The sequence below is a fragment of the Strigops habroptila genome, chromosome 3 (genome assembly GCF_004027225.2).
Source record: "Strigops habroptila isolate Jane chromosome 3, bStrHab1.2.pri, whole genome shotgun sequence".
Lineage (NCBI taxonomy): Eukaryota > Metazoa > Chordata > Aves > Psittaciformes > Psittacidae > Strigops > Strigops habroptila.
In genome coordinates this window covers 86,672,839-86,695,279 of record NC_044279.2, presented here as the reverse complement: position 1 = coordinate 86,695,279, position 22,441 = coordinate 86,672,839, and the positions used below count along the sequence as shown (strand labels likewise).

Here is a 22,441-nt window from a genome sequence, read left to right as displayed (position 1 = left end):
GAAGGCACCTTCTCCCTTGCGCTGGGTATTGCATAGCTGTAGCCGCTCTCTTCCCAAATGAGGAGCACGCAGCCTGTGCCGCTCCGGCAAGGGCCAGCAGAGCAAGGAAAGCTCTTACCTCTCTGCTCAGCACTGGGGAGGTTACACCTCGAAACTGTGTCTAGTTTGGGCCTCCCCCCAACTCAAGAGGGGTGCTCGGGAGGGTCTGTTTGGGGCTTCTGGGCTAGTCAGGGCCAGGGACGGAGGGTTTGGGAGGAGAGTGGGGAGCTGGGGCAGCTGGATATGGTGAAGAGGTGGCTGGGGGCATATCTAATGACAGGTACAGCCATGTGAAAGGCAGTTAGAAAGATGATGTAGTCAAACTTTTTTGGCGGCCATGCCAGCTGACATGATAGGGGAACGTGGGAAGTTTGGCTTGGATATTAGGAAAAAAGAAGCTGGTGGGGAGGTGTCTCCAGCCATGGAGGCTTCATGCATCGCCAAGACTGGACCAGGCTGCCAAGACCTCATAGGCAGCAGTTCTGTTGCAAGAGGGAGGTTGGATCAGAGGTCTCCTTTTACCAACGTGCTGCTGTGGGTCTGAGCCCCAGTTGCTTGCTGTAAGAGCAGTTCTTCTTCCTTGCTGGCTCGCTTTATAGAATCATAGAATCATAGAATCGTAAGGGTTGGAAAGGACCTTAAGATCATCTAGTTCCAACCCCCCTGCCATGGGCAGGGACACCTTGCCCTAAACCATGTGGCTCAAGGCTCTGTCCAACCTGGCCTTGAACACCGCCAGGGATGGAGCATCCACAACCTCCCTGGGCAACCCCTTCCAGTGCTTCACCACCCTCACTGCTTTCTGCTGCTTTGGTTTGCAAGTGTGTGCAGCAGCCTCTGTGTAACCCGCAGCCCAGGAAAAAACAGCCATGACTCCGAAAACATGTGGTTGGGACCCACATGTTGGACTCTACCAGCCTTGTGGGTTGGACACAGTGCAGAGTGCAAGCACAGCAGGGGAAAAGGGTGGTTAAGGCAGGAGGCTGTCCTTCCATTAAGTTAATTTTTTGACCATACCTGCACTTCTGGGCTTACGTCCAAGGCCTGAAGTACTTGCGCGATTTCCTCCTGCCTCCATCAGTTAAGTTGTGTTCTCTATTCCCTCCTGAGCTAGTTATTAATTATGGAGACTGCAGAGATGAAGTCCAGGCTCTACTAATGGTTGACTTCCCCGTGTTTTAGAAGAAGCATTTCAGGGGTCTGCTAATGGTATTTCTTCACTTTGCTTTTCAGGCTCCACCATCATCTTGGTTTCTAGCCTGAGCGTGGCAGCGAGGCAGACCATGGTGTTTAAATGTTGGCTGAAGCTCAGCTCTTCAGGCAGCCTGCAGTTGCAGGGCACACATCTGTGGCATGCTGCTGATCTGCCTGGGTTGAAATACCTCCATGATGCAGTTATCCCCGTCCTTCCCCGGGCAGTGGGGTTGGCTGCTGCTCTAGCTGCGTGCTTTTCCGTGCACATGGAGCCTTTTTGTGCTAGCAGGGAGGACAGAGTAGCTTTGCCTGGCAGCGTTTGGGCAGCGCAGTGACCCTAGCTGGCTGATGCCTCTCCATTTCCCCAAGCTTTGAGAACTGGGGATAAAATCCAAGGTGAGTGCTGCACCCTCGCCCCAGCTGTCCCCCTCTTTGCTCTTAGCCACCAGCTTCCCTCCCAGCCTGTGTCTCAGCCTCTAAGGCTGCCTGGCCAAACCCCAGTGCTATCTCATCTTTCCCAGCCTTGTTATTCCTTCCCCCCCTCTCCCGAGGAGGCCCGCAGGAGCCAGTGCTGGGCTGGCTCCTCCTCCCTGCCCCATCCCGGCTGCGGGCACGGCGCCGGCTCCGTCTGCCCTTTGCTCTCCCTGCTCTGGCTGGCCCATCTCCATTCCCTCATCCCTGCCTTCGCTGCTGCCTGCCCCGCTACACAATCTTCCGGGAGATACAGCTCTCCTCCTCCTGTCTTGTTCCCATTCTTCCACTGATGCGTTATGTCCATCCGTTGTGGGGAGTTAGCACTTGTTTTTCTCTCCACAGACCCTGGCAGCCTGTTCCCTGCCTTCATGTTGCTTCCAGCCTGCTGCCTGTCAGCGGGCAGCCTCAGGGTAGGGATGTAGGGATGCAGGGATGCATAGGAAGGAGCTGCCTGCATCCCCCCTGCCCAAGCTTAGCCTTGGTGTTGGGGGAATAGGGAGAGAAAGACTGGAAACAATGAGAGTGCAAAATGTTCCCATTTAATTTTTCCAGTGCCGCCTGTTCGTGCCCCCCCATCCCGGGGACTTATCCCTGGTATTGGGTGCCAGCACTGGCCCGGGAGTCCCTGATCCTGTTTTGCAATCTTCTGGTGTCAGCCAGCAGCTTGGGCCTTCTTGTAAGTGCCCCCACGGTCATGGGGAAGGAATGTTCCCCCAGCCGCATGGGGAAAGGTCACCACGGGCAAAGGGGACACTGGGGCCGGGCGAGCGTGCTCCCTTGCTCCCCATTGCCGATGAGGGCAACGCCAATCAGCACAGAGCTGAAAACATTCCGGCTTTAAAAAAAAGGTTCAGGAGGTTAAATATTTTGGGGAAGGCCCCGCTTCCTTTCACAGGGCAGATCTCCCAGCAGATGCTGTGCCCAGGCAAAGTCCAGGAGGACATTTCCCTGTGGGTTTCATCGCTTTTTTTAGTGAGGGAGGTTGTTTGCTGTTGAGTCTGCATCTGCTTGTCTCGCTGAAGCAGTGTCCAGGACAGTGTTGTTCTGAAGAGTAGCTGGGCTGAGCACTCTCTTCCCTTCCCATCCCATCCCAGGCCTGCCAACAAACCTCTCCCCTGAACTCAACTCGGAAAGAAAGCTGTGACTTGTGGTGGCCGCGGAGGGATTAGCATCCAACATTAAGGGCTTAACTCTTCATCCCTGCCAGCGGGGGTTTCAAGTAACGCCACTGTGCCTTTTTCTTCCGCCCTCAACGAGTTTGTATCCTGCTTTAAAAACATCCTTTACACACCATTCTCCGGGCTGGGTTTTCTAAGCTGGAGCTTGCTCCTGGTGCTTGGCTTTCAGAGTCTGGCGTGTTGGCTGAGGCTGGTGGCATTGATCGGGGTGAGAGCGGAGTGGAGGAAGGAGGAGGAATTTCTAGGCTGGGCTCATGAACCGAGTTTGTCAAAATTCTCAGCATGTTAAGAAAAAAAAGATAATCTGGCCCTTGGTCTCTAGGTTACGTTTGCCTCTGCTGTGGCTGAGCTCATGGAAAATTGCAGCTTAGCTCCTGCACTCAGTGCCAAGATTAGTAGGTTTAAAAACTAACCGATAACATCTTTGTAAACTTGGAGTCATTTCTTTTAAGCCTGATGATCCTTCCAGCCTGGATTTTGGAGCTTTCCTCGAGATCCACATGAGACAAGCAGGATGACAGTATCAGCCTTGAAAAAAATCACCGTGTCACCTTCACATACCCAGAGGAAGGAGGCTGCTGTTCCCCAAAGTCCTGAAGGGTGTGTGCTGGCATCCTTCTCCCAGTTCCCAACCAGATCCACAGCACATGACAGACGCTCTGCACGCAACTTATAATAATCACTGGTTTCATTTATTAAAAAATTACAATAGAAAAGTACCTTTAAACACATTCCCAAAAGCGGAGTAGACAATGTGGATGCTTCTCTCCTCTCCACAAGACAAAGTACAGGAAATAGTTTGCTAAAAGAGTCAGTCCATCGCTTGGAAATGCTGATATCATTCCTTTTAGAGCCACTCAGGGGTTTGTCTTGGAATTGATTTCTTCTTGCATCGCCTGTATCAATCCCATTTCTTACAGAAGACCCCAACAGGACAGTTTCCCACCTCACCACTTCACCCAACACCCTGCGCCGGCTCCAGCAGCCAAAATCTCAGCCTACCCACAGAATAAAAGGAGGGAGGAAGAAAAAGGTTATGATGCATTTAACAAGGCCACGGGCACCCCATGTCTTCAGTGCAGCTGGGAAACGGGCTACGGCGAAGCTCAGTGTGCCCTGCAGCGGGGACGGGGTTGGGGGGAGAGGCAATGGAAGGAGAAGTTTTGCACCTCCTTTTGCAAGAAACCGAAATCTCTTTGAGGTTTTGGTTTGCTTTGTTCTTCCCGAATTCCTCCTGGAGCAAGGAGAGGGAGAGACTGATATGTCAAGCGGTCTCTTGCCCCTCAGCTCGCTCAGGACTCATGCCCAACCTCGAGTAAGCTGGCAAACCAATGGCTTGTCGTTTGTTTTTTCTCATACAGCAGTTTACATTGCCTGTAACTTCAAGCAGTCACAGCAGGAGGAGGAGGAGGCAAATTGTCACCTTGCTACATATGTGGGCTGTCTCTGCCCATCCCTGATCTGAGCCCGTTGTACCGTGCCAAAGCTTTGCACAGCAAGCTATTAACATAGCCCTAAGGTAAAAAACAAATCACCATAAGAAAGTTTCTGATTGTCCTGCCTGGTTGTCATTTGGTACAACTGGGAAGAAAACAGTAATACTGTCAGTGTCCGCAGATGTCTTGCCCACGCAGCCAGAGCACAATTCCTATGCCAGAGGGAGCACGATTCCTTCACACCCAAATTGTGCATCTTGACATCTGCACACACGTGAGCATCATGCCTTTGACATGCAGTTGACGGGGCAAGGGGATACAGACTCCTAATGACACACATTCAAAAGTCAAGCACAAAACTTGTGGTCTGACCCAGTCAGTCTAAGATTGTTCTGTTTGGTACAAAAATACTTGCTCTTGTTTTGCCCTTTTGTTGGTTTTTTTGTTGGGTTTTTTTTTTCTTAGTCTGCTTTCCTATGGTTCTGTTTGAAGAGCCTTTTCAAACACTACAGCAATGCCTGTCAAACCATGCTTTCAGAAGTAACACACTCTTTCTTACAAATATACAGTGTAAAAGAGGAAAATATTATTACTAGGTATGCTTTTCGCTTTTCTTCTAGGAGAGCAGATGTGTGATAGAGGCTGTGGGAAAGTCTTGGAGGAATCCAAACTTGTGTGAGGTTTTTTGTTTGTGGTTTTTTTCAAGCCTGTAACAAACGAGAGAGGTGTTAAAAAAAGGGTAGCTGCCATCTTGGGCTGAGGCAAAGTGAAGAAAGGGATGTGGTTAATCTTTTCTCCTTTGTGGGGAAGCTCCTGTGCTGCAGCGTAGAGGGAGGATTGTTTTGGAAATGGGGTGAAAAAGGGAGAGCAGCTCCAAGGAAAGTTGTTTAACCGGGAAAGGGCAAGATGGGAAATGCCTGCAGGGAGAGAGCCAGGGCTGTCGGCACCCTGGGGTCAGGCAAAGGGAAAGGGCTGCCCTGGGTTGTTCTACTGTAGCCCCTGAGGTTTTAACCAGGGAGGCACCAGCTGGGAAGCTGAGAGTTAAGTTGGGAATGAATTTTGCACGTAAGAAGAATTCAGTCTGTGTTGATCCAAGGCAGGAAGCGAGGACGGCAGCGAGATGAGATTACTGGGGGTAATTCAAAGCCGAGAGGCATTCCTTGGCTGTTGAAACTCTCACCCTAGATAACAGCGATAAATGCGGGAATGGCAGAGCATGGATCGCTGGGATCAGTGCTGGAGGCGTTGTGCCACAGCAGGAGTAGGGAGCAATCCCAGGGATTGTCACCTTGCTGCCTGTTCCCTCGGGGACATCACATTGGCTTCCTTGCCCCTCTACCCCCTCCCCTTGGACCACGTCCCCCTGGCATAGCCACGCGCCGTGCTGCAGCCTTACCAGCACACTGTGGTCTTGCAGAGAGCATGCCAACCCAGTAGCCACCTTGGAAGACTCCATTAATACCCACAAGACTGACTGTAGGCCACCATCACACACCTGAGACCTGCGAGAGGACACGGCGGAGGGTCAGGGACTGAAGTCAGTGTGCTGTGGGGAGAGGTTGTTTTGCGGTGGCCAGCGTTGGCACTTCCTAAGGGGGTAGTTTGGAGCTTAAACCTGCCCTGATGGGTTCCACATGGTATGTTTGGATGCTGAAGAGGGACTTTTCATCAGGGATTGTAGCAATAGGACAAGGAGTGATAGGTTCAAACTTACGCAGCTATAAGGAAAACGTTCTTTCCTGTGAGGGTGCTGAGGCACTGGCACAGGGTGCCCAGAGAAGTGGTAAACGCTCCACCCCGGCAGTGTTCAAGGCCAGGTTGGACAGAGCCTTGGGTGACATGATCTAGCGTGAGGTGTCCCTGCCCATGGCAGGGGGTTGGAACTGGATGATCTTAAGGTCCTTTCCAACCCAAACCATTCTATTCTATATAGGATTCAGGCAGGAAAGTCTGAGCAGCAAAACTGTTTGCTGGGCTGTGCCGTGGCCCTTCCCAGCCAGTGGAACAGGCAGGGAACCGAGTGGTCCCTGACCCTCCATCCTCGCAGCCAGTTGTGGCTACCAGGGTTGCTACAGGCAGATGGACCTGTTTGAGGGATTCACTCATCTCTCCTTCCTAAATATAGCTCTGCTTAGATTTTAGCTGGAAACATTGGCACAGGAGGCTTCCCGCAGGCTCATGAAGCAAGCGATACCCAGCATCAGCCGAGCCTCTTTCCCCTCTTCCATTCGAATCGCTTTTGTTTATTTAGCCACAAAAGGCTGTTATTTGCAGAGCATATTTCACAAGGCTTTTGCCATCCACAGAGGTCTCAGGTGTAATCAAACCACCCTCCTACCTCCCTGGTAACCACACTGGGGCTGCCAGGAGAGTTTTCATTAAGGCTTTATGAGATGTTCATGAGCTCTGAGCTGCTGGAGACCCTGAGAGTTGCAGCGTGGGGGCAGGACAGGAGAGCACTCACCCGGCATTCAGCAGAACTGACGGGACTTCCAGCCCTGAGAACCAGCCTCGGAGGGAGGGAGCCAGCGCATCTGCAAAGACAAGAGGGGCAGCGAGGTGAGAGGGGTGGTGGCCGCACACCCTGGCACGAAGCTCCTCTGGGCTCCCTTTTCCCAGCCTTCCCCGAGGAGAAGGTCAAAACACACGCAGCACATCCCAGCTCTGGTTGGGATGATGACACTTGCTGGGGCTGAATGCAGCCTGTGGCATTGCTGCTTGCAGCAGGACCAAGTGAGGATAGTCTCAGCATCTAACATCGGTTCTCAGCATGGATTTTCCCAGGAGCCCTTGGAGCCTTCTTACGTCTCCATTTCCTCTGCTGGCCATTTCCCCAGCCTCCCGAGCAGCGCAGGTGCTGCCTGTTAGTGCTTACTTGACAAGGCAAGTACGTCACTGCAATAATATTTACCGCCGCTCTTCCTACAAACAGCAGGGCCCGAAAACCTGGAGTTTCATCCAGAGGCTGAGGATGGTTTGTACATGGATCGCTTTTCCTCGCCCTCCTGCTCAAAGCAGCCCCCGGCTGTCTCTGGCTCCAGCGATGGTGGCTCCGGATAACCCGGTTCAAGACTTTCGGATGTGGCTTATCCGGCAAATCTGTTTCCATGTGCTCATTTCCTCCTGCTCACCGCCAAGCTGGAGCTGAGGAGCACAAGCTGGGATAATGTCCAGCATGGCTGCTGGGGAGGCAGCTGTCCCCCCCCTCCATGGCAGGCATCTCTTCCCAGCATCCCTGTGATGCCACTACAGGAAACATCCCAAAGGCTGGCACTGCAAAGAAATCCTCCACCGCCTCCATTTCCACTTCTTTTCTCCGCTGGGTAGGTGCTTAATTTTTAACATCCACGTGCTACCATCGGGACAGCCAACAGAAAAGCACTTGTCAATAAAAGATGGGTCCTCCATTTGCGCCTCGCTTTCCCTCTCCTCAGAGTCGCTTTGCTTCACACCCCGCATCCAGCAAGCCGCATCCCAGCGATGCTCAAGGGAGTGGATGGGTTGTTCGGTACTGAGCGTGATGGGGATGGATCAAGTCCAGCCCCAGCAAACATCCCCAATCCCTCCCTCCCCACCTGGCAAGAGTGAAGGGAGGAAGGCAGAGAGAGGTGTTTGGGTGCCATCCCTAAGTCTCCCTAAGTGAGAAGGGGTGAGTGCCTGTTAGCTGGGCAGAGGTTAGTGGTGCGGCGAGCACCGAGGAGAAGGGGGGTCCGGGGGGGTGAGCGCAGTGGTGGCGGATGGGTCTGAATTACCTGGGCGTGCAGCGAAGCGGGATAGGTGAAAGCAGGAGGAGGTAGAGCAGGTGCTAACTCCGCTGGGTACAGGGGGTACGGCCCCCACACTTCAGGGCTACTGGGGTAAAGTGCAGGCACTGTGAGCTCATCTGCAAGAAAAGAAGAAGGAGAGTTAATGGTGAGCACCAGAACGCAGCCCCCACTACGCCATACGATAGCCAACAGCTCTGCTGGTTTTTCCTTCTCCCCCCAAAGCAGGCAAAAGCAGGAGCAGAGCCTCCTCTGGAGAAGCACGACGTGATGGTGCTGCTGGCGAGAGCTGACCACAAAGCCAACGCCGAATTCGCCCATTGGGAAAACGCAGGGTTTGGCCAGTGGCAAGCGATGCCACAGGGCTGCGTGCATCATCTCCATGAGGTTTATTTACCCCAGGAATCCAGTGCCGGTGGGTGCGGAGGAGAGCGTGCAGTTCATGGCCATGCACAGCAGCAAGGCGAGGAGCTGGTATCCACACAAGAAATGCTTTTTCAGTAGCAGAAACGGGTATGGCGTGTTCACAGCGAGACATCATCGAGACCTCCACGGAGACCCAGATACTCCCTGGCACCGTGAAGCAGCACCGAGAGCTCACCCCATTTCTGTGCGTTGTGCCAAGCCGGCTGTCACTTGTCCCAGTGTTTGGGGACTCACGGCCACCAGCCAGCACGTGCCACCATGTTTGCAGCAAACAGGCACTGCTGCTTCCAATGGGACCTAGTGTTCCCATCACCACCCTCCTCCAGCATCCCTGCTCCCTCCAGCATCCCGCTACATCCACCTGGGATGTCTACATGACATCAAATTGCCTGAATAAGGCGTTTTCCCTGAGGAAAATGAGGATGGGGACAACCCCTGGCAACCTGCTGGCACTGCCATGGTGGCAGGTTGGGGGGATATGGTGCGGGGCTCCCTCAGGGGAGCTGGGGCTGGTACTTACAGGGCTCGCGGGCGATGAACTGAGGTACGGCAGTGGGGAGAGGCGTGCTGGGGTTTGGGGTGCCCACCAGCTTGCTCTTGGCCATCTTGGTGTTGGCCTTGGCAAACTCCAGCCGCAGCGTCTGGGGGATCTCGGGGTCGAAGCGGATGCCCTGTGGGGGGGAAGAGGCACAGTGGGGGGGGGGTGAGCACCGGCCCCGCAGCAAAAAGAACTCCCCATTATTGAATTTCTTTTCTTCTTTTCCACTTCCAGCCTTGAAATGAGCTCATTTGCCAGGCCCCGAGGCGGCTCGCATTCCTCCGGCATCTTCAGCATCGGCACCATATTTGGCAGTCGGCATCCTGCACTCTTATCCAGAGGGATTAGCAGAGCCAAAAAAAAGTCTTACATTGAAAATAAAGCCAAGGAAGAAAAAAAAAATTCAAACCAAAACCCCAGGGGAATTGGAAAACCAGCTCCACACACTTCTGCCTGTGACTCTTTTCAGGAGGTTTAACTCCGCAGAGGTAGGAGAGAGCCTCTAAAGTGAAATTTGTTTTTTCTTCTGCAGCTTTAGCTGGGATTTTTATCACTGAAACAACAGGAGAGGCTGGGAAAGGCGTCTCTCGCAGACTCATATCTAAGGCTCTAATCCTTAGGGTTGGCCTTGGGATGCAGCCCCCTGGGAGGATGCAGATGAGAAGCAACCCATGGGGATTAGCTGGAGGGATGCGCATGCAGTAGGACTAGCTAGCACAGGAGATGCACATTCCTGGGATGGAGGAATCTGGAGAGTATCCAGGGATGGGGAGATGGAGGGGAAAATCCTGGATACATGGAGCATCCAGGGGCACTCACGTTCAGCGCGTTCTTCGCTGCCTCTGCCTCGGAGCGGCTGTCGAAGCTGACAAAGCCCACGGGCTGTGGAGGAAGAAGAGGGACCATCAGTGAGGCTGACAGGGAGCAGAGAAGGAGCCCCTCGCCCCAGGGACCGGTGGTGCGTGGCGTGGGATGCTCACGCCACTTCGAGTGGCTCCTACCTGCTTGGAGGTGAGTTTGATGAGAGACCCTTCATACCCCTGCAAGAAAAAGAATAAAAAAGGGTGGTCGGTGGAGATCCCCCCGATTCAGCTGCCCCTTGGAGGGGGAAACCTCCTGCATCCATCACCCAGCAGCCCTACAGCTTCGGGGCATCAGGTAGGGGAGCTTGCCACCAGCACAGGGACTGGCTGCTGATGGATTTTTGTAAGGATGTGGATGCCTGATACGACTGTCCTTTGTGTTTGAAAAGAGCCAGTGTCTGAGCTGCAGGTCTCGCAGGGTGACGAGACTGGAGGTCTGCAGCAAACAGTCTTCTGCTAAATGGGGTGTAAGTCAATGTGCAGTTGAACCCCGAAGAACCTGATGCCATTTTCCTATAGTTTATAGAATCACAGAATCCCAGACTGGTTTGGGTTGGAAGGGACCTTAAAGCTCCTCCAGTTCCAACCCCTGCCACGGGCAGGGACACCTTCCACTAGAGCAGGTTGCTCCAAGCCCCTGTGTCCAACCTGGCCTTGAACACTGCCAGGGATGGGGCAGCCACAGCTTCTCTGGGCATCCTGTGCCAGCGCCTCAGCACCCTCACAGGGAAGAACTTCTGCCTAAGGTCTCATCCCAATATCCCCTCTGTCAGTTTAAAGCCATTCCCCCTTGTCCTGTCTCTACATGTCCTTGTAGAAAGTCCCTCTCCAGCTTTCTTGTAGGCCCCTTTAGGTATTGGAAGGCTGCTCAGAAAGGTCCACAGTGGTAACAGATCTGAGCCACTGCCCGAGTTTTAATGCCTTCTCTTAGGGAAAAAAGGTGCAGAAACTTGTTCCTGTGAATAAAATCACAAAATTAGATATATTTTGGGAGGAAACCAGCAGGCTCCCAGATCCCACCAAGGTTGGTGGGGCCATGGGATGGGGCAGAGGGCCTGCCCTGTGCTTCCATCCCCCTTCTCCCCTCCCCAGTCTGGTACCTTAAAGGGCCTGAAGAGCAGGTAAAGTTCCCGGGGCTTAATGTCCAGAGGCAACCCACTAACAAAGAGTGTCCTCACCTAGAAAAGAAGAAAAGGAGGTTCCTGGTGACTGTCCCTCATCTCCAACCTAGGGATACCCCATGCATCCCACAGCCTCCAGTGGTGGCACGCCAGGATGATGCCAGCCCAAGGGGAACCTCGTGAGCAGCCAGAAGCCTTAAGCCACACTTGGGGATGGGGCATTTTTGGGAAAGGCATCCCCATCCTTCATGGGACCATGAAGCAAGCTGGTAAGACACCATGGAAGGGTAACCAACACCCGTCCTCACCACACCGAGTTCTCTCTGGGTCGAAAAGGCCACCAGCGTCCTGGGGCCTTCTTACCTTGGTCTGGCAAACAAGATCTCTCCTGGCATCCCCAGCAGAGCCTTCACTCTGCAGACAATGCCTACTGTCTCTGTTTAATTGCAGCAGCTCATGAAGGACTTGGGAGAAGCAAACCCCAGCCCTTCCTCCTGGAGGACTGGCCCTCTTTTAGAGGGAGCTGGATTTAAGCAGCTTGTCCCTGGTTTATAAAAGTCACTTTTTAAGGGGGTTAAACTCTTTCTGGGTGGATGTGGGGCTCCTGGGGAACAGGTAAACCCCACCTGGGGCAAGACCTGTGCCACGATGGTTTTGCTTTAGAACCAGCTCCTAAATGGGGGAGCGGTGTGGAGCAGGAAACCAACAGCTGGATCTACTGCCCGTCCCCTTCTCCTCGTTCCCAAAATCTCATCCAAACACTTTGATGGCCAGCGGGAGCCTGGGGCTGAGAACAGCCCCAACCATCCTCACCTGAGACCCTCACCCACAGCCCCAGGGCTGTACTCAGGCTCAGACCATGTTGGGGATGAGCTGCTGGCTTGGTCTCAGCCCTGCTGCGTCCCCATCCACCATCTCTGCTCTTGTGGGGGCACCTGGGGATGGGTTCCATGTCCCTGCCTTGCCATCCCCATCATCTCCAGTGCTCCTGTAGCATCTTGCTAGGAGGTCATCTGGGGGATTTAATGGCTGTAGCTTATTTTTTCAGGCACCCAAATACCTTGAGAGCTGGTCCTGAGGGGCTAGACCAATGTCACCCATCCTAGGTGCCACGCTGCCAGATTCGGGCTGGAGGAGGGTGAAAACCTCGATTTCTTTTTTATTTATTTTAGTTTTTTGGCCAGGCACTCTGCCTGCCCCATTCCCCCAGCCAGAAACAGCCAGGCCAGGCCTATTCTTCTGCTGACATTTCTTCTTTCTCTTGCAGATAAGCTATCTACCCCATCTCCGGGGGGGGAGGGAGGGGGGAGAGGCTGGGAGCTGCAAACATTCCTGCTTTGTGTAAAAAAAACCTCTGGCTGCCCTGTATCTATTGAATAACAAAAGGTACTCGGGGGCTTTTTGCATGTAGCTCTTGTGTCAACAGCCCTGGTATGATACCCATCGGTGGTGCCCATCGCTGCTGGTACCCACCTCCCATCAGTGGGTGCCAGAAAACAGGCCAGCCGTGAAAGTACAGCCATCCCAGGCTTGAATCCTCTTGGAAACCAAGCCCTGCTCCAGCCAGGAAAGCATGTTCAGGGCTTTGCCTAGAGGGATGCTGAGAGCTCCAGACTGGATGGGATCAGCGCAGGCATGTCCACACCTCTTCCAGAGCCACGGCTGCAGTTGGGCACAGCCCCATAGCCTGTCCCTGTTACTGGGACCATTCATGGTGAGCTGGAAACCCCCCCCAAGGTGCTTTGGGGGACCCCCACCAGCTTTCTGCCTTTCTCTTGAGATCAAAGGGTGATGGAGCATCCCAAAGCACTCAATGCTGCACTGTCTTCTAATGGAGACACTTCCCAGATTTCTCCTGGCGGGGGCTGAGGAGGGATTCATCCAGAGGACCTCCCCTTGCGTCCATGAATTTCAATGTAAAGGCGGCAAATTTATCCTTTCCTAGGGGAAAATAGAAGTATTCCCCTTCAGACAGATCCACTGAGAACGGGTGCTATCCAGGGAATGGGATCGCCAGACACATCCACCCTCCCAGTTGGTTTTACTCTGGAGCAGGCTGAGTGTCCCTGCATGGTCCCCCCCTGTCTCCATCATCCCTCGAGCCTCTGGTCCTTCCTGGCGTGCTGGCTTGCTGGCTTCCTGCCTCTCCTCTTCCCAGGGACCAGAGGCCTCAGACATGGCTCCAGAGGAGAACCCACCACATCCCTGAAATCCAAACCCCTATGAGCCCAGTTTGCCAGATCATTTAGCCCCATAGCTGCCTGGCAGAGAGATGGGAGAGATAGAAGACCCTGGAAAGCCCTCTGGAATTGGGCCTCCTCACAAAGGAAGGGCTTCTCTTCGGTAATGACTTGTTTTCTTTGAAAGTTCAAACGCGGGTCGGCCAAGTTTTAAACCGTCAAATTAGAGCGAGAGAGGGAGGAAAACTCCAAAGGATCTCCCAGCTGGTTTCCAGCCCCAAAAGCATGTTTTGGGAGCTGGGAAGAGGAGGGAAGAAATAGGAGGTTATAGGTGCTCCCCATCTGAATCCCGAAAAGGGGCTAGGGGGTGGCGTACCCAGCCAAAGGAATGTTTGAGTAGGTCCTACGTAAACAACATCCTCTTGCTGGGCTGGGTAGCAAGCAGGTGGGAGGATTTGGGTGCTAAAGCCAGAGAAAGGCAGACAAAGGGAGCGTCCTCGGGGATAATTCCCAGCAGCCTGGACGGATATCCTCTTGCCAAGGGGAAAGATTATTTTAGGCGGAAATATTACTCCTGCCCTTAAATGGAAGAGGAGCTTCAAACCCGCAAGGAGCTGCTACAGGCACTGCTGTGCTGAGACATCCCGGGGGCTCTGCCTCCATCCTCAACCATGAACGCTCCCAGGGCAAAATCCTGCCTTTGGCGGGGGGGGGAAAGCCTTTTCAGGTGTGTGCTCTTCTGTAGGGAAAAATGACCCCTCTGAGGTGGGGTCCAAATGCTCTTGGTGGAGCCTTTCTCCATCTCTCCTTGTTACAATTTGAGGTGAAACCAAAGGTTTCTTCCAGGTAAGAAGTGCCAATGGTTGCTCCAGGAAACTGCTGGCCATGGGTGCAGGACCTTGCAGGCAGCCACCACCTTGATGTCCTTCAGCGGGGATGACGGCTAGGGGGCTACACCAAGTCCACTTTCCATAGTCCTCCTCTTCTCCTGCTGCTGCATCCCACAGCTCCCAGGTTTGCCAGGGCCACCGAATCCCAATTCCACCACCTCACTCCCAGTTTGTCCTTGCAGAAAGTCTTCTCTTAGCTTCTGCTGCTCTCCTCTCTCTCCCTAGGAAGCCATCTCCATCCCACTTTTGGTGTGTCCCTCTCACCTCTGCGTTGCACCATCACCTTCTGATGTCCCCAGACACCACATCCCATCTGGGATCAGTTTAAGGGATACTGGAGAGGCCACAAGCCAGGTTCGTCTCCCAAAGCTAAGGAGACACCAGGGAGGTATTTGCCTGCCTTGGACCCGCATCAGATGAGAGACTGGTTTGGGTTGGAAGGGACCTTAAAGCTCATCCAGTTCCAACTCCCTGCCACAGGCAGGGACACCTTCCACTAGGCCAGGTTGCTCCAAGCCTCATCCAACCTGGCCATCCCAAGGGATGCCGGGCACCCCACCAGCATGGTCACGCACCCCTGCCCCTGCACAAACCACCCCTGGTAAATGTTAAGAGGCTGGGGGCCATCAGGGAGAGGCGGAAGGCGTCCGGGTGATTCATTGACGAGGCATTTAATGGCCTCCTTCAAGCCCAGCTCCCCGTCCACCACATCCACCACCCTTCAGCAGGGGCTCACTTTAATTCTCTACCAGCCGATTAACTGCTTGACTGCCCCGGTAGGAGCAAGAACACTGCAACCAACCCATAAAACAGGGCAAGCAGAGCTTCCCCCGCTTCTCCCTGGCAAAGCAGGGTGCTGCCTCCCCCGTGGCGGGGTGAATTCCAGCCCCACACGGATTAATCCCTGTGTAAATACTCTCTCTGCTAATGGAGTGTCCTCCTCCTTGGCTGGGTTTAGATTCCCAGGCTGCGTGTACACATGCCATCAACCCGCAAAATTCCCTGACATAAACAAGGGGATGCTGGCTCCTTTGCTGCTGGGATGCAGGAGGAAGAGGCTCAGCCTCCAGCCCTGCCACCCATAGCCACTTCTCCAGATCAGTAGCCAAATGTCCGGCAGGAAGCCGGGAGGAATGGAGCAGTCCTCCGGGAAGAGCCAGCCCGCAGCTGCTGGGGCTGGAACGAGGAAGCAACGGAGGAAGAAAAGCCAGCGAGAAGCCAAGGGAGCAAATGGGGGATTGCAACAGCGCAGAGGAGCAAGCAGCAGGCACTGGTGGGGGTCATGCATGGCTGTGTCCGGCTCCAAACCCTCCAGACGCTGCGTGTAGAGGAAGAAAGAAAGCAGGAGCATGGGGGAGATGCAACACAGGGGCAAACCTTATCCACTTGCTGGGTACCTTCCCCCCCCCAGAAACCACCCCTGGGGTACCCTTTCCATGCCCTGGTCCCCTGGGATGAAGGATCTGGCATGGCATGGGGACAAGGACCACGAGCCGGGCTCTCTGGAGCTGCTCCGCTACCAAATAAGGCCTCTGCTGAGCCTTTTACATGCCGTCCTCGCCTTGCTGGAGTGACGTGACCTCCTTCCCAAATTGTTCTCCCTCCTCTCCAGGCTCCTCTGTGGGCATCCCCCCACAATCCCTGGTCCCACAGCTCCCCCGCACCAGGGGGTTCCTTTCTGGGGGAAGGTGATAGGGATGGGGAGGCCACGCTGGGGTGCCAGGAGCAGGCAGCAGGACCCTGGCCAGCCCAGGGAGGAGTGAGGGCAAAGCAGGGGCTTGTCCCACCCAGCAGCACCCTGATTGACCTCCCCATGGTGGGTGCTGCTTCTCCCTCTGTTGTTTTTAGCGGGGATAAGGTTGAAAGCCCCGGGGAAGGGGGAGGTAGGGCGCAGTAGTTGGGCAACCCCCTTCCCTTGTGCTTAAGCAAATACTCGACAGCACCAGCTCTTCCAGCCAGGGCTGGGAAAAACTCGTGCAGGGAAAAATACCTGCCTGGCTCCGGAGGAATCTGGCTTGCAAACAGGAGCAGCCATCACTCTCCTAACACGTTCCCAGCACAATAGGAGACCCTGGCACCTTGCAGGGACTCATGTTCAGCATCCCCCTGGTGAGGGGGTGCCCAAGGGCCAGCAGTGCCATGGCCAGCCCCTTGCCCTCCCCAAATCCAGCTGGGAGCAGGGCATTGGGACAGGCAACAGGCCTTCATGGATGTCTCCTACCAGCATTCCTGTGCGAGCCACATCGCCACCATCACCTGCAAGGACCTGGCGAGGCCACCACTGGAGAAATTCCCCCTTATTGGAGCACTTTGGGAAACTTTGGTAAGTTTCAGGCTGGAAAATCAAAAACCCCGAGGTAGGCGAGCGGAGCATCCTGGTGTGTCCATCAGCCAGAGACCCCATCAAAAAGTGACGTGCCGGAACACCACGGTGGGGTGAAAGGTGAGGAGGAGATCCTATCTGCCTGCTCTCACCCTCCCAAAGTCCAAATTCCCATCTCAAGGTCACGGGTAAAAGCAGGAACTCCGCGCTTGTGAAGTCCATGGCGGGGCTGTGGGGTTTGCCACCCGTGGCGATGAGAGCGGGGATACATCTTTGGGGTGAGACCCTCGGGATGAGAGACGCGGACATGCATGGTACCCACCACCGGTCACCCCAAAAACCGGCCCTGGGGATGGGGAGAGGCTGTTTGGGCCCCCCACACACCCTCGGGTGCTGCGGGGCTCCCCGGGGAGGCAGAAGGGTGTTTGTGCGGGGATGAGGGGTTGTCCCGGGGACCGGGGGATGCGCTGCCCGCTGTTCGGTGTGTCCCCTCCCCAGCAGCAGCCTCGGGACCGACGGGACCCCCCCGGCGTGGGGCAGCCGCGGGTGGGGAGGGGGTTGCTGGACCTCCGCAACCCCATATCCCCTCCTTCCCCCGGTACCTCCTCCTCGGGCAGGCCGGTGTCGGCGGGGCCGCCCTCCCGCTCGGCGGGGAGGCTGCTCATGGTGCGTCCGGGGCCAGGCTCGTCGTCCCGCCGGCGGCAGCCGCGTCCGGGGCGGGCGGTGCTGAAGGCTGGAGGCGGCGGTGGAGGGCGCGGGGAGAACCGGGGCGGGGCCGGGCCGGGGGAGGGACTGCGCGGAGGGGGAGGGAGAGACCGGGAGGGATGGAGGGGAACGGGAGCCGGGGGGAGGGATGAGGACACGGGTCCATGGGGATAGGGAAGGTGGGAGGATGAACGAGGCAGGGCTGGGACACGGGGCAGAAGGCTGGGGAGATGGGACACAGGGCTGGGAACACTGGGCAGAGGATTAGAGATACAGGACAGGAAGTTGGCGACACAGGATGCGGCTGGGGAGATGGGACACAGGGTTAGGGATACAGGACAGGAGTCTGGGGGCATGGGCGGAAGGCTCGAACACGGGACACAGGGCTGGGGCCATGAGACATAAGCTGGGGACATGAAACACAGTCCCAGGGACATGGGACATGAGATGCAGGCTGGGGACAGAGCACATAGGGCAGGGGACATGGGGGATAGTCCCAGGGACATGGGACCAGGTTGGGGACACAGGGCAGAAGGCTGGGGATAAGGGCGTAAGGTTGGTGACACAGGACACAAGGCAGGGGATATGGGACACAAGTACTTGGGGACACTGGACACAGGGTTGGGGACACAGGACAGGAGGCTGGGGGCATGCGACACAGTTTGGTCATAGGACTGGGGATACAGGACACAAGGATGGAGACATGGGGCACAGTCCTGGAGACACAGGGCACACTCCCAGGGTCATGGCTGCAGCAGGGCTGTGGGGGAGAGGAGAGGACAGTGCTGGGGACACAGGGCATGGATGGAGGGACACACAGGGGCAGGACTGGCTGTGGGGCAGGGAGCGGGCCCAGCTGGCCCTGCGGCTGCATTTAGGCTCCCACCCCACTCCCCACTTAGGCAGGGCTTTGGGTGAGTTTACACCCTGCTCGCCTGGTTTTCTATCTGATTCTTGAGTCTGTCCCAGCCCTGTCACATCTCCACGGATGGAGCAGTGTGATGGAGACCCTCAGGGTGAAAAGCATTGGACCAGCAGCCGTGTCTGGAGCAGATGGGACGCAATACATGGGGACCAGAGGTGACGCTGAGGACACCCTGCCGATGGCAAAGGGCCTGTGCCAAACAGGTGTTTAAGGTCATGGCAACTTTGTTCAAAACAGATCTGCAGGCCTGTGGGCAGCCTGGATGGATTCAGCCTCACCACTGACCTAGAGCAGAGTGTTTCCAGCCTCCCCACAGCGGTGATTTACAGAGCAGAACCTCTCATGCTGGGAGGGAGATGGAAATGAGCCATGCCAGCTGGATTTGGGGAGCTGGAAGTGTCTGGCTACCAGGGCAGGTGGCCCAGAGAGGGAATCTGAAGTGTGGAGGCTGATCTAGTTGCTTGAATCTGCTGGAGCCTCGTGCTTTTGGGATGAATTCCCAGCAAAGGTTTGCCTTATCTTTCAAGCTGGGGGGGACGAGGGTTCAGCCCTTGTTTGGGCTTGGCTTTGGGGAAGAGCTGCACTGTCCCAAGTGCTGGACCAAGGGTTGGAGTTGCAAAGCCAAAAAACAGTGGGTTTTTATTTTGGGTATTCCTGTAACTGAACTCAGGCAGCAAATCCAGTGGGTGCTGTGTCGTTCGTGCCTTGGCCTGTCCCACCTAAACCCCCGGTCCCAAATTAGCATCCCATGTCTTGCAGCCCAGCTGGCGCTTGGGGTTCCTCTGCAGGTGGTTGCTGATGCTCTCTCCTCTTTCGCCTTCCTACATGGATTTCTGCTCCAACATTAATTTCTTTCTGCACCGAGACAGAACATCGGGCTGTGTTGTACAAAGATAAAGGGGGAAGGTGTGAATAATATCCCTGGTAGATTTCAGGGGCCGGATGGGAAGCATGGATGTGTCCAAAGCTCAGCTGATGAGTGGAGGAGCTTTAGCTCCATTGTGGACCCTCTGGGAGGGAAGCCGCGTAGGTGCCTTTTAAGACCAGGGAGAGAGTCCTGCAGCCTTTCCCATCCACAATCGGCTTGGATTGGTGGAGCAGGGGAAGAAAAGCCCTTCCTCCAAGCAGCCCGGCTCTCCTCCAGTGTGGGTCCATCTCCCTCTGCCGGCAGCCAGGGAATGAAAGAGCAGGGAGACAGCACCTGAGCTGTCCTCAAGGGATCATAGAATCACAGAATGGTTTGGGTTGGAAAGGACCTTAAGATCATCCATTTCCAACCCCCTGCCATGGGCAGGGATGCCTCACACTAGACCATGTTGCCCAAGGCTCTGTCCAACCTGGCCTTGAGCAGTGCCAGGGATGGAGCATTCACCACTTCTTTGGGCAACCTGTGCCAGTGCCTCACCACCCTCACAGGGAAGAACTTCTTCCTTACATCTAACCTGAACTTCCCCTCTTTCAGTTTAAACCCATCACCCCTTGTCCTATCGCTACAGTCCCTGATGAAGAGTCCCTCTCCACATCCTTGTAGGAAATGGGATGGTGGCAGTGGCAGTTCAGCACCTGACCCAGGCAGGACCGCAGTCTCTCCTTGACAGAAGAGCAGGCAGCATTTTATTCCCAAAACAGAGCATGTACAATTGAGTTAGTGCATGAGAGACAACTGATCCACAGCGGACTCGAGGCGCTGGGCGGAATATAAATGACGGAGACAGATAATCAAGATGGTATTTGGTTTTTTCCCAAAGATGGAATGACTAGCTGCTTCCTAGGGCCACAGAATGCTTCCCAGTACCAGATGACACCCCCTCTCATCAGCCACCAGCAGCAGGAGATGCTCAGCTCTTGACAGGAGTGGATGTGGCCTTCACGGTCTTCTTTAGGTGATGGTAGTTTGGCAAGATCTTCATCAGGAAATCCAGCTGCAGCGTCTGGGGCTGGGAGCGGAGGCAGCGTGAGGGCAGCCCGCGGACAATGCAACAGGGATGGTGCCACCCGCGTGTCACACTCACCTGCGGCCGCTCGGTCTGGACGCGGCGGAGGCAGTCAGCCCCGTAGATGACCGTGTTTTCGGGGATCACCTCATAGGTGTTGATGTTACAGCAGGCCCCGATGATGCAGCCACTCGTCAGGATCACGTTCCTGCCAACAAACGCTGCCAGGAAGAGAGAGGAATCCCTGTGAGAGTCATGCCCACGGTGTGGATAAACCCTTCACCACCCAACATCAACACCATGAGCTGCTCAGCAACAGGAGGCAGAGCCCGCCCGGCCTGGTCCCACCAAGGCGAGCCACACAGTGGGGTTCTGTGTGAAAATCATAGCATTGTCAACAGCCTCGCCTACAGCAAGACACCACCTCTGCTGTTCCCAGCTTCTACAAAAGCAAAATCTCACAAGATGATAAGCCAAGACTTACCTTTGGATTCGATGACATTGTTATCTCCTACCTTCATTGCTTGGGAATCCACGGGTCTGTGTTAAAGAAAACTGCAGAATGTTCTGCTTTTATTTCAAAAGGTAAACCCTGGTACCATTTTCAAACCAACAACCTGCAATAAATAGTCCTGGGCTGCTTAAACTCCAAGAGAGACCATACCTTACTCGTACCGATCCACAAGTGCGGTGTATCACACGCACAGCAAGGATACAACACCCAACTTCAAAAACATTGTTGGTGCCGATGACCATGGGTTTGGGCTCCACCTCTTCAGTTTCTGGAGTAATATTTTCCGGATACCTGCAAGATGGGAGAATATATTTCAAGTTTTGAGATCACAAAGGTATTGTAATGTTTACCAGCTTGATTTTGAAAGACATCACGTATACGACGCTCCATCCCTGGCAGTGTTCAAGGCCAGGCTGGATGGGGCTTGGAGAAACCTGGTCTAGTGGAAGGTGTCCCCGCCCGTAGCAGGGGGGTGGAACTGGATGAGCTTTAAGGTCCCTTCCAACCCGAACGAGTCTGAGATTCTGTGATTCTATCCCATCCAGCTAGAGTGCTAGGGTTTGGAGATAGCTTGCTCTTGTGCAGGGTCTCTCATTCTCAGGATAGGATTGCTGTCCTCAGGGAATATCTCAGGAAACACCAACCCTCTGCAAAGCCCAAGCTGGGAACATGACCATGGGATCCCAAACACACCCTCTCCGCATCCAGCCTGGCGCTGGGGGTCAGTGTTCCCAATAAAGCAGTGTTTGCTCCCCAAAAATGAGGTGGCCCCGTGGGTATTGTCCAGCTCCGTACTGACCCATTGACGATGAGGGCCTGCTCCTCGATCAGGTTGCCTTCCCCGATGATAATAGGTCCTGCTTCGGCGATGATCCTGGCCTTGGGGTGGATCACCGTCCTGGGCCCTGCCGGGAACAAGCCGCGGTCACCCCACGCCCAGCTCCGCCGCAGCACCCGGGGCGGGGGGAGGCCTGACGCCTTACCGACGGTCACGTCCCCGCGGATCTCGCTCTCCACGCACACCACGGCCCCCGGCGCGATCTTGACGCTGCGGGAACGGACACGGGTCAGTGAGGTGAAGCGGGGAGGGGTCTGCAGCCCCGCCGCGTCCCGGGGGAGTGTGTGTGGGGACACTCACCTCTTCTGCCCCTTCTCCGCCATGACAGCCGCCTGCGCCTGCGCGGGGCCGGGCTGGCTGCGCCTGCACTGGGGCTCGGGGCCGCGCACCTCGGCTGTGCGCTCACCCCGGGGTCCCCCGCGGGCGGCTCGTCACAGCCCGCTGCGATTCCAAGGCAATAGGGCTCTCCCCGCAACGGCCCCGCTGATACCGGCGGGGGGCGGGCGCTAGGACCCGGCGGCCGATGGTCCGCCCCGTCCGCTGACCGCGCCCCGCCGAGACCCCTCCCACCCGGGCGTGTGCGCAGGGTCAGGGCCGGCGGCCGCCATTTTCCGTCCCGCCGGTAGCTCCGTGCCGGTGCCGCGGGGACGGGCCGGGGAGGAGCGGCGGGGCTCGGGGGAATAAAGCCGGGAGGGCCGGCGCCCGGCACCCCCCCGTCCTCGCCCGAGCCACCCGCGGCCACTCGGGGCAGGGCCCGGCCAGCGGGTCCCCCCGGCCAGTTCCCAAGCACCGCCCGGCCCCGCCGGGGCTCCCGGGGCCGTCCCGCGGCACACGGGGGTTCGGTGGACGTGCGGGGTGTAGGGCTCGGCAACGGGCGCCCTGGGGTGAGGCTGGGCCGGGCACGGCACGTCTAGAAATGGGGAACCGAGTCTTGCGCTATGGAGCTCGGGAACGGCCACCGGGAGCTGCAGGGGGCGCCCAGAGCCGCGCACGGGGCCGATTTGGGGCCTGGGCTCAACGGGTGCTGAGGGGGGGGGCTCAGAGAGACCAAGTCCTGCGTGTTGGTGCTGGAGAGAAGAGCCCAAGTCCCGTGTTTTGG

General features: G+C 55.9%; 2 protein-coding genes and 1 long non-coding RNA gene across 7 annotated transcripts; 1 reads left to right on the top strand and 2 right to left on the bottom strand.

Moving 5' to 3' along the window:
• Positions 1–321: 321 nt before the first annotated feature.
• Positions 322–4,814, top strand: LOC115605014. The gene is made up of 2 exons (XR_003990477.1): positions 322–1,629; positions 3,338–4,814. It is a non-coding gene; the product is annotated as an uncharacterized LOC115605014 (long non-coding RNA).
• RBPMS (RNA binding protein, mRNA processing factor) lies at positions 3,556–17,184 on the bottom strand. 5 transcript variants are annotated; one of them, XM_030478755.1, is made up of 9 exons: positions 17,029–17,184; positions 11,013–11,090; positions 10,051–10,089; positions 9,869–9,931; positions 9,032–9,182; positions 8,074–8,204; positions 6,786–6,855; positions 5,718–5,823; positions 3,556–5,028 (listed from the first exon to the last, which is right to left on the bottom strand). In XM_030478755.1, exons 1-7 carry the CDS (start codon positions 17,089–17,091, stop codon positions 6,793–6,795), a joined length of 588 nt encoding a protein of 195 aa, XP_030334615.1. In that variant the 5' UTR covers positions 17,092–17,184; the 3' UTR covers positions 3,556–5,028; positions 5,718–5,823; positions 6,786–6,792. The 5 variants fall into 5 exon arrangements, with proteins under 5 accessions (XP_030334615.1, XP_030334616.1, XP_030334613.1 ...); XM_030478756.1 differs by having other exon boundaries at positions 6,786–7,832; positions 17,029–17,173; XM_030478753.1 differs by having other exon boundaries at positions 6,786–7,465; positions 17,029–17,173.
• A 2,460-nt stretch (positions 17,185–19,644) lies between these two features.
• On the bottom strand, positions 19,645–21,894 carry DCTN6 (dynactin subunit 6). Its single transcript, XM_030478758.2, has 7 exons — positions 21,643–21,894; positions 21,488–21,552; positions 21,304–21,409; positions 20,707–20,795; positions 20,475–20,522; positions 20,069–20,211; positions 19,645–19,993 (listed from the first exon to the last, which is right to left on the bottom strand). Exons 1-7 carry the CDS (start codon positions 21,663–21,665, stop codon positions 19,895–19,897), a joined length of 573 nt encoding a protein of 190 aa, XP_030334618.1. The 5' UTR covers positions 21,666–21,894; the 3' UTR covers positions 19,645–19,894.
• Between the last annotated feature and the right edge of the window lie 547 nt (positions 21,895–22,441).

Coding starts and splice junctions, on each gene's coding strand:
- DCTN6 (XM_030478758.2), bottom strand. CDS start 21,665: ATGGCGGAGAAGGGGCAGAAGAG. Junction 21,410..21,487: donor CCGCGGGGACGTGACCGTCG/GTAAGGCGTCAG, acceptor TGTTCCCGGCAG/GGCCCAGGACGGTGATCCAC. Junction 20,212..20,474: donor CAATGTCATCGAATCCAAAG/GTAAGTCTTGGC, acceptor TCTTCCTGGCAG/CGTTTGTTGGCAGGAACGTG.
- RBPMS (XM_030478752.1), bottom strand. CDS start 17,091: ATGAGCAGCCTCCCCGCCGAGCGGGAGGGCGGCCCCGCCGACACCGGC. Junction 9,183..9,868: donor CAGCGAAGAACGCGCTGAAC/GTGAGTGCCCCT, acceptor TCCCCCCCACAG/GGCATCCGCTTCGACCCCGA. Junction 8,205..9,031: donor GTTCATCGCCCGCGAGCCCT/GTAAGTACCAGC, acceptor CTTTTCTTGCAG/ATGAGCTCACAGTGCCTGCA.